This window comes from Solanum verrucosum, unplaced genomic scaffold (genome assembly GCF_900185275.1).
Source record: "Solanum verrucosum unplaced genomic scaffold, falcon-dt-bn FXZP01000252.1, whole genome shotgun sequence".
In the NCBI taxonomy this organism is placed as follows: Eukaryota; Viridiplantae; Streptophyta; class Magnoliopsida; order Solanales; family Solanaceae; genus Solanum; species Solanum verrucosum.
In genome coordinates, this window is record NW_026019988.1 from 2,404,241 (window position 1) to 2,414,938 (window position 10,698).

Below are 10,698 nucleotides of genomic sequence, written 5' to 3' on the forward strand. Positions count from 1 at the left end.
AGTCTTAGAAGTTGGTATGGTTGACCTCCTTAATTTGTTCGTATGACGACTATTTGTGATGCTTAGCATGTGTGGAAGCTTGTGTTATACTTTTAATTTTTGCTGAAAACCTGTGATATCTGAGTAATTGCTCGAGCGAGGGGTTGTGTGACCAATCCTTAATTTGGCATTGAGATGCCCGAGTTAGGGGCTTGACTTGATTTTTGGAACATCTTAAAAATGAAAGAAATTCTTTCTAAGTGGTAAAGACTGATTTTCAAATGGTTTCACCTATTATCACTACAAAAAACTGCTAAATTGTGGCGGTTAATTTATAGGGGTCATAACAAACCCCTACTACACATTCAATTTGTGGCGTTTGTGCTAACCTCTGCAAAATAATTCATTTTATGGTGGTTTTAGTGTGGAAATTGCAAAAGACCTCCTCTATAAATTCTATTTGTGGTGTTTGTGCCACCTTCGCAAAATAATTCTTTTTATGGCGGTTTAAGTGTGGAGGTTGTAAAAGACCCCCACTATAAATTCAATTTGTAGCATGTGTTTCAACCTCCCCAAAATCATTCTTGTTGTGACGATATTTTTGTGGGGGGCATTTGCACTACAAAAGAACAGAACGATCCTGGCGATTTATTTCACATATAACGACGGTTTATAATTAACAATCATAATTTTTGTGCACTTGATAATGACTTATGTAATTTGTATTTCGGCGATTTCAAATCGACATAAAATGTATATTTTATATAATATTATCACTGTATGAAATAATATTTTAACTAATTCGACCCTAAGCAATCAACAATCACGTAGTCACAAATTTAGATCATATTTTGCACTTTTTATGAAATCAATAAGCATTCATAATAATTTTAACACTTTAGCCTCATTTGTATACATTAAGATTAAGACGTTTGAATCTGAATGCACATCTGAATGATTCTGTAGATCTGAACACTAAATGATTAAGATTGTTTGTTTTTAAATATTTGAATATATATAATTTATTAATATATAGACACAATAAAATTATAATTCAAATAAAAGAGTAGTTAAGCATTACATTAATAAACTATTAGAAAAAAATCATTTTTGATAAACGTTAAGATATGTAAAGTGTAAATAAATTTTTTTAAGTTTGATAAAATGAAATGGAACTACATGACTATATATAAAATTAATGATAAAAAGGGAAAAGGGTTTGAAAAATACTCCAACTTTGGCCGAAATTGTTGTTACGATACCAAACTTTGTGGAGGGTCTTTTACCTCCTGCACTATTAAATAGTGTATTTTAAAGATATATATGTGCCCACGTGGACAAATTAGTAGTTATAATGATGCAATATTTATGTTGTTCATGTGGACACATATATACCTTTATCCTTGTCATTTGAGAACATGTTTCATGACTTGCTGAATTTGGAAATCTAATAGTATTTGAAATCCTTGATGAATTGATTATGCATTTGTGTTTTATATGTTGTGATGCATTTATCCTCATGCGGCATATCATTATTTATGGAAATATGAGAAAGTAGAGAAATACTATCTTTTTAAGGAAGAAAATGTGACATCTTACTTATATCCTTGACCATGAGCTAGGTAGCAAGTTGATGAGTTGTTGAGATTATGAGTGGTATATAGACTGTGAGTCCCCCATGGATCCTTGTCTGAATATAGGAGATAAAGATTCATATTACATGATAACCAGTTGGTTGGGATCAAATGTCCTAGTTGTAGTACGAAAGTGATAATGTATCATCTTTTAATAAATTGGTTGGTGCAATTGAATTTTACATTATTGTCTATAAATTTTGCTCACTTGTTCGGGATTGAGACATAATATATCGAATATTCTGCTCTCAGATATTGCAATGGTAATAGATGTTCAATGAAAGTTGTAATATCGTTAGGGGCAGATCTAGCTAATGTGGTATGTGTTCACGTACATGAATCCACATAAGCTAAATGGGCAGATGGAGATTACAATGTAGGGAATTGGATCCTCATGATCAATAAGCTGAAAGTTTAAGTAGAAAGACAATCAATCAAAATTTCAACAAGTAAACAAAAATGAATTTCTTTGAAATTTCAACGAGTATATAGGATTTAGAATTGACAGTAGAAACTAACACGAAATTAATCCAAAAGAAATTTCAATGAAATAACTATTGTCTAGTAAGTAGTACTATCACTATATATATTTATTATTGCAATAAACTGAACATAAGTGTTGCTATAATACATTTGAAAAACAAATCAAGCTTTGAATCAATCATGAAGAAGAACATTCTCTTATTGATTCTTCTCTTTCTAATTCAACTTTATGTATCATTTGCTTCCTCAAATGAGACTGATCAGCGAGCTCTACTAGCTTTCAAAAATCTTATTATTACAAGTCCCAATCATCTTTTGGCCAATAATTGGACCAAAAATACTTCTTTTTGCTCTTGGTTTGGTGTCACTTGTACTCCAAAGAGGCAAAGGGTTGTGGCCTTGACTCTTCCTAATTTGCAACTTCAAGGCACAATTTCCCCGTCTTTGGCCAATTTGTCCTTCCTCAGTGTTCTCAATCTCCAGAACAGCAGCTTCCATGGTGGCATCCCTTATGGACTTGGCCACTTGCGTACATTACTACTACTTCTTTGGATCGTGACTCTAGTAAAGAGAAAATTGAATTAGAAACCTTTGACGACATGCCTGAGACTATTAAGGAGCTATGTCATGATAATTTTTTTTTTGAAGATTGAGGATAGCCACTACTAAAAAAACAGTGAATACCAACCTATAAATACCGACCTCCGGAGGTCGGTATTCCCTGAAATACCGACCTAAAACCGACATCCCAGCTTAGGTCGGAAAAAGCTTGGTCGCTATTCAATACCGACCTCTCTAGGTCAGTATTTACTGACCTCTCGAGGTCGGTTTTTATTTTATGTCAGAATATTCATTCCGACCTCCGGAGGTCGGTTTTTATTTTATGTCAGAATATTCATTCCGACCTCCGGAGGTCGGTATTTTTATTTTTGTAATGTTGAAATTCCGACCTCCGGAGGTTGGCATTTTTATTTTTGTAATGTTGAAATTCCGACCTCCGGAGGTCGGTATTTTTATTTTTGTAATGTTGAAATTCCGACCTCCGGAGGTCGATATTTTTATTTTTGTAATGTTGAAATTCCGACCTCCGAAGGTCGGTTTTCTGCTGCAAAACAGGCAGCAAATTGCTGCAATTTTTAGTTGCCCACCTGCATATTTATACCAAAACAACCCAAAGCCAAATAAACTTCATCCAACCAAAACAACCCAAAGCCAAATAAAATTCATCCAACCAAAACAATCCAAAGCCAAATAAACTTCATCCAACCAAAACAACACAATATTTTCAACATATACATTAAACTATTTCAAAATAAACTTCATCCAACTTCAAAATAAACTAAAATACGATCAAATTAAACAATTCCAAAAATATAGAAGTCTAAAATGTCAAATAGATACAACTACTCCTCATCACCCTCACTCTCCTTATCAGACTTACCATTCTCATCACCCTCACTTTCCTTATCAGACTTATCATTCTCATCACCCTCCTAATCAGATCCATTACTGCTAGCCGGACATGGAGGAAGAATATTTCCTGATTCAAAAAGAAAAGTTAGTTGGGCTTGAAGCGCTGCATACCTCTTGTTCTCTACCTCCTTTGCTGCCGCAATCTCCTCCTCTCTCTTCTTCTCTCTTTCTTCTCTCTTCTTCTCTCTTTCGGCTACAGCAGTAAGCTCGGCATTGAGATAAGCTATCTTACTCTCCATTGCAGATATTGTCTCTCTATCCCCACCATCAAAGCTTGAGGATGATGAACCACAATACCAAGACTTCTTCTTCTGATATGCCTTTTCTGGATAGCTGTAGACTGAACCTCTAATCGGTTCACCAGCACTATGTTTCCAAAGATTCTCGTTTTCTTCTTGTGTAAATGGTCTGTCCTGACTCTCAAGAGGTAGAGTACTACGATATTCCTGAGATATTCGTATATACCTATCCTGTAATTTAAACAAAGAACTCTACGAATAAGAATGTAATATATACAAGGAAAAGAAAAAAAAATTAGTTTGAATGGAGTTCTTACATATGTCTCTTGAGCACGTGGCTCAATCCATCTTTCTTCTTCTATGGGGTTCGCACTCTTCTTGACGTGAGTAACCTTGAACATCTCTGGTACAGCTACCGGCCTACCCAACTCTTTTTCCTGCAAATAACATATATAGAATTTGATCTCATTAAACTCTAAAAAGTACTTATCAAAAAAGAAAAAAAATATTTTACTAAATTAAGAAAGTATACCATTCTTTCCTTCCTAGTAACCTGGCTAATAGCTCCACCAGTGTGCAAAGAGCCTCTTTTTTCTGATGCGCGAGCCATTTTCCCAATCTCACTCCTCTTTTTAAATGTTTCATCAGTACTCAAATGTTTCAGTAACAAAGCCCATCGATCCGGAAACATAAACTTAGGCATTATGTTTTCTCTTCGACAATCACAAAATGTGCTATAAAGCAACTTTGAAGCTTTAAGCTTGAAGTTCACTTGAACGTCATCCTCGTGTTCGGGAGCCCATACATAATATTTCTGTAATAAAAAATTACTAAATATTTATTGTTCAAATGACTAGAGAATTTAAATGTATATGATATGAATTTAATTTATATATATTCTTACCTAAAATTCATTGAACATTTGCCCTTGGACGTTAAGTGGAATCGAACTCCAATTCAGATACATACCATTATAGTGAGTTCCGATGCACTTTAAAATAATCTTTGCCATACCCACATCCGGACGTAAGCTGAAATACGAGTTCATTGACGAAGTAGAGTAAACAAAAAATAATCAATCAATTAAAATATAAATAGATAAATGAAAGATGAAACATAATTAAATCATACTTGTATCCTAATGGCTCGATGTCGAGTCTCCGAAAATTGTCTCTATCGCCTGGCTGAGGACCATGTGCATCTGAGTGCTGGGTGGTGGGAGTATTAGGCTCTGAGCCATTGGATTCAATATGATGATTGGAAAGTCCAATTGATCCACTACTAGTATTCAAACTATTGCACTGACTAGCACTAGCTGATGGTATGTTAGACCCACGACCAAGATGTGAATAGCCCTGCAATGTTTGGTAACCCGAACTAGGTACCACAGTGGGTGTAGATATAGTATAACTAGATTGTGGAGCCATATGAGTAGAGGCATCATGTGATTGGTGTGTCGAGTGAGTAGTTGAAACTGAGGCTCTTTTTGAAATATTAACTCGAGAGGGCTCATCAGATATAACGACCCCAGTGGGCCTTCTCATAGCATTGGCCTTAAATTTCTTTTTCGGATTAGCGGATTTTTTTGATTTACCCTTGTCTTTATCTACCATCTATATCAAATAAATATAAAGATTAAAACAAAGTAGTACAAAATAATGTCACAATGTCGAACAAATATATCAAACAAAGTTATCATAACATAAGGCTTAATCCAAATAGTCTTTCACAATGTCGAACAAACGTTAAAACTACTAAAATATAAAGTATACTCAAATACGAATAGCTAAAAATCCACCAACTAAACATACAAATTGTTATTCATCCTCTTCGGAAGTTTCTTCATCATCTATCTATTCACATGCATCATCTTCGGAAGTTTCCTCCTCATCTATCCATTCATCTTCTTCAAAAGTGTCCACCTCATCCTCCTCCATATTTGTTGGCATATCTAACTCTTCTCTATTAACTTCTTCTAATATGTGATCAGGATGCTCCAAATTCATTTCTAACTCAGCATCCACTACTTGATGAACACTTGATATTTCATTTTGATATGCAACACCCAATTCATTCTCAACTTCCACTCGCCCCATCGGTTTTGTTTTGATTACAACCCACCAATCAGACTTATCCCTACGCAACGGATAAGGAGCATAGTACACTTGCTTAGCATTTTGTGCAATAATAAAAGGATCATAAGCCTTATACTTCCTAGTGTGCTTGACTTCAATGATATTATGCTGCTTAAGCTCCCTCGTACCTCTTGAAGTTGGATCAAACCACTTGCATTGGAAAAGTACTATTCTTTTGATTGGCCAACCCGAATACTCCAACTCTACAATCTCCTGTAGGACGCCAAAATAATCAACATTCTCATTTTGATTTCCATTATCACCTTTAACCCAAACACCACTATTATTAGTTTTCTTATTATTTGAGTATTTCTCTATGGCAAATTTAAAACCATTTACGTTATATTGGGACATTGTGTGAACTGTAATCGGTCCCCAAGAAATATCCTTGAAAAATTGATCAAATGTGGCGACATTTTCTGAATTGTAGACCTATATATAATTAGTAAATTAAAAGCAATGTTAGTAGAAAGAAGAGTACACTAATCTCTTAATAGGTGTATATATTACAACACTTACCCAATTAGTATACCACGTTATAAATGATGGAAACACTTGATCATGACCATATTGGCTCACAAAATAACTGTAGAATCACATTGAAAATACAGTTAGTTTCCTTAATAAAATCGGAGTTGAATATATGTTGTTTACATATTTAATTTTCTTACTCTAAGAAGGGTTGGACTTCTGGACAATTCAACAAGACATGAAGCTCTGCAGATTTTTTCTCCTTTTCGGTAAGTTTGTGCAATGTACGCTTTTTTGAACCCTTACCCGGTTGGTTGAAGATTGATAATGATTGTACTGCAGGATCATTCCCAGTAACATCATGTCGATTAGGTCTGTTTCTAAAACACGACACATAATCATCAAAGTAGTAAGAACAAAAGTGGAATCTTTCTTTAGCTAGATATACTTGAGCCATACAGCCCTCCACCCTATGTTTATTCTTAATACCCCTTTTAGACTTGCCAATGCTCCTGTAAAATTTTATATTAGATATATAATTTCAAAAGATATATTAACGATTTATGAAATAAGAATAAATGTGTTATAGTTACTTACCGCTCAAAAGGATACATCCACTTATATTGAACTGGACCTCCCAGTAGAGCTTCATGAACAAGGTGAATAGGAAGATGTTCCATCACATCAAAGAACCCAGGTGGAAGAATCTTCTCCAACTTATTACTAATAACAACTATATTTTTGGCCATCTCAACCAGATTCTCTACTCTCAATGTGCTGGAACACAAGTCTTTGAAGAACAAACTGATTTCAGCCATCGGTTTTCATATGTTTTCAGGCAATCCACAAAAAGCAATCAGAAGGAATTGTTCCATAAAAACATGACAGTCGAGACTTTTCATCCCATGTAATATTCCACGCTCAATGTCAACCCTCTTTCCCAAATTTGAGGCATATCCATCTGGCATTTTCAAGCTTTCCACCCACTCACAAATTTCTCTTATGTTCCATTGTGAATGAATAACTAGCCTTAGGCTTAAGTAACTTGTTGTTGGCAGACTCCTGTAAATGCAACTCCAGTCGTCTACAATGTTCTGGTAAGTCAAGTCTAGCCTTAACATTATCTTTTGTCTTGCCAGTTACATCCATTACAGTGTTGAACAGATTATCAAAATAATTCTTTTCAATATGCATGACATCGAGATTATGTCTAAGCAAATTATCTTTGCAATAAGGTAACTCCCAAAATATACTCTGTTTAGTCCAATTATGTGCAACACCATACCCATCAAATTTGTACGATGGTTCCTCAGTTACCTTTGGAAAATTTTGAACCCTTTCCCAAATATCATCACCCGTTAATATTGGTGGTGGACCATCTCGTTCAGTTTTATTCTTTTTAAATGCATATTTCTTTCTCCTAAACTCATGATCACGTGGCAAGAACCGACGATGACAATCAAACCATGAATTCTTTCGGCCATGTTTTAATGTGAATGATTTAGTATCTTCCATACAGTAGGGACATGTTAACTTTCCAGCTGTCATCCATCCAGATAGCATTCCATAGGCAGGAAAATCATTAATAGTCCACATTAAAGTAGCACGCATGTTGAAATTTTGTTTACGAGAAATGTCCCATGTTTCTACCCCCTCAGACCACAACAATTTCAACTCATCAATCAAAGGTTGTAAGTACACATCAATCTTGCTTTTTGGATTACTCAGACCAGGAATGACACAATTCAGAAATATATATGGACTTGTCATACACATCTCAGGTGGAAGATTATACGGTGTAATAAACACAGGCCAGCAAGAATATGGTGTAGCCCCAACTGAAAAAGGGGTGAAACCATCCGCACACAAGCCTAGCCTAACATTCCTTGGTTCAGCAGCAAAATCTGGATAAGTTCTATCAAAATGTTTCCAAGCCTCTCCGTCAGATGGATGACACATGACACCAGATGGCCTTCTATTTTCACGGTGCCATCTCATATGAGGAGCAGAGCTATTTGATGCATACAACCTTTTCAATCTTGGTATAAGAGGTAAATAATGCATCGCATTAATAACAAGTTTTTTTCCGGTAGAATCAATCTTATAGCGAGGGTGACTACAAAACTTACAAGACTCTAGATTGACATCCTCCTTAAAGTATAACATGCAACCTTTTTCATAACAATCAATTCTTATCGAGGAGAGTCCTAACTTAGACACCAATGCATTTGCTTTATAATAAGAATCAGGAATCTCTACATTGGGATCAACTAATTCCTTCATAAGTTCTATCATAGAGTCCATTGCTCCTTGAGAAATATTATTGTCAGATTTGATACTTAACAATCTAACTGTAACAGACAATTTAGAGTGTTGACTCCCGTTGAACAAAGGACTACTACAATCACGCAATTGTTCATAAAAGATGTTTGCTTTTTCATTAGGAGCTTCTTCTACATTTTCTCCTTGTTCAAAATTAGAATGCATCCCAAAAGCATCATTAATCATATATGACATTCTAGAACCTTGGAAATAATTATGCTCGGTAGATCTACTACTTTCACCGACAACAAAGTTATTAAACATAGTGTCACTTTCAACCTCACCATGGCTAGTCCAAACTGTATACCCTGTTTTGAATCCATTCATCATAAGATGCATAGCAACAGTCTCTGTTGTATGATATCTCACATTTTCACAATTAACACACAGACACCTAATCAATCTTGAATTTAAAAAATCATCAAGTGTCATTGCATGATTTATAAATCTAGTGACACCTTCTGCAAATTCTGGAATCATACCCGCTCGACCAGGATTGTTTCTATTATACATCCAACTACGATCAGGATTCATCTACACAAACAATAATGATAATTTTAATTCCATCAACTAAATAACATTTGAATTTATTTAAACAACTTAACCACTTTCTAAGTCTAACTAGTTTTGACATATTTATTTTAACTTATTTAAACAACATAACAACTTTTGAACTTTAACTACATTAGTTTTGACTTAATTCCAACAACTAAATTCACTAACTAAACCGACATTATTTATTTTAACTTATTTAAACAACATAACAACTTTTGAACTTTAACTACATTAGTTTTGACTTAATTCCAACAACTAAATTCACTAACTAAACCGACATTATTTATTTTAACTTATTTAAACAACATAACAACTTTTGAACTTTAACTACATTAGTTTTGACTTAATTCCAACAACTAAATTCACTAACTAAACCGACATTATTTATTTTAACTTATTTAAACAACATAACAACTTTTGAACTTTAACTACATTAGTTTTGACTTAATTCCAACAACTAAATTCACTAACTAAACCGACATTTTTCATTTTAACTTATTTAAACAACATATCAACTTTTTAACTTTACCTAGTTTAGTTTTGACTTAGTTCCAACAACTAAATTCACTAACTAGACCGACATTATTCATTTTAACTGATTTAAACAACATAACAACTTTTTAACTTTACCTAGTTTAGTTTTGACTTAGTTCCAACAACTAAATTCACTAACTAAACCGACATTATTCATTTTAACTTATTTAAACAACATAACAACTTTTTAACTTTACCTAGTTTAGTTTTGACTTAGTTCCAACAACTAAATTCACTAACTAAACCGACATTATTTATTTTAACTTATTTAAACAACATAACAACTTTTGAACTTTAACTACATTAGTTTTGACTTAATTCCAACAACTAAATTCACTAACTAAATCGACATTATTTATTTTAACTTATTTAAACAACATAACAACTTTTGAACTTTAACTACATTAGTTTTGACTTAATTCCAACAACTAAATTCACTAACTAAACCGACATTATTCATTTTAACTTATTGAAACAACATAACAACTTTTTAACTTTAACTACATTAGTTTTGACTTAATTCCAACAACTAAATTCACTAACTAAACCGACATTATTTATTTTAACTTATTTAAACAACATAACAACTTTTGAACTTTAACTACATTAGTTTTGACTTAATTCCAATAACTAAATTCACTAACTAAACCGACATTATTTATTTTAACTTATTTAAACAACATAACAACTTTTTAACTTTACCTAGTTTAGTTTTGACTTAGTTCCAACAACTAAATTCACTAACTAAACCGACATTATTTATTTTAACTTATTTAAACAACATAACAACTTTTGAACTTAACTACATTAGTTTTGACTTAATTTCAACAACTAAATTCACTAACTAAACCGACATTATTTATTTTAACTTAT

At 33.4% G+C, this 10,698-nt stretch overlaps 2 protein-coding genes across 2 annotated transcripts; both read right to left on the bottom strand.

Moving 5' to 3' along the window:
- Window positions 1–3,608: 3,608 nt before the first annotated feature.
- LOC125818855 (uncharacterized) lies at window positions 3,609–5,421 on the bottom strand. The gene is made up of 6 exons (XM_049498371.1): window positions 4,940–5,421; window positions 4,827–4,839; window positions 4,341–4,622; window positions 4,126–4,245; window positions 3,681–4,039; window positions 3,609–3,636 (listed from the first exon to the last, which is right to left on the bottom strand). The coding sequence occupies exons 1-6, from the start codon at window positions 5,419–5,421 to the stop codon at window positions 3,609–3,611; spliced, it is 1,284 nt and encodes a 427-aa protein (XP_049354328.1).
- Window positions 5,422–7,401: 1,980 nt separating this feature from the next.
- Window positions 7,402–9,075, bottom strand: LOC125818857 (uncharacterized). The gene has a single exon (XM_049498373.1). The coding sequence runs from the start codon at window positions 9,073–9,075 to the stop codon at window positions 7,402–7,404; it is 1,674 nt and encodes a 557-aa protein (XP_049354330.1).
- Window positions 9,076–10,698: the final 1,623 nt, after the last annotated feature.

Bases quoted from the DNA above. Each gene is read 5' to 3' on its own strand.
- LOC125818855 (XM_049498371.1), bottom strand. From the start codon at position 5,421: ATGGTAGATAAAGACAAGGGTAAATCAAAAAAATCCGCTAATCCGAAA. The intron at 4,040-4,125 runs GTAAGAACTCCA...TTTAAATTACAG, and splicing joins CACGTGCTCAAGAGACATAT to GATAGGTATATACGAATATC. The intron at 3,637-3,680 runs GTATGCAGCGCT...TTTTTGAATCAG, and splicing joins AAGGAGGTAGAGAACAAGAG to GAAATATTCTTCCTCCATGT.
- LOC125818857 (XM_049498373.1), bottom strand. From the start codon at position 9,075: ATGCATCTTATGATGAATGGATTCAAAACAGGGTATACAGTTTGGACT.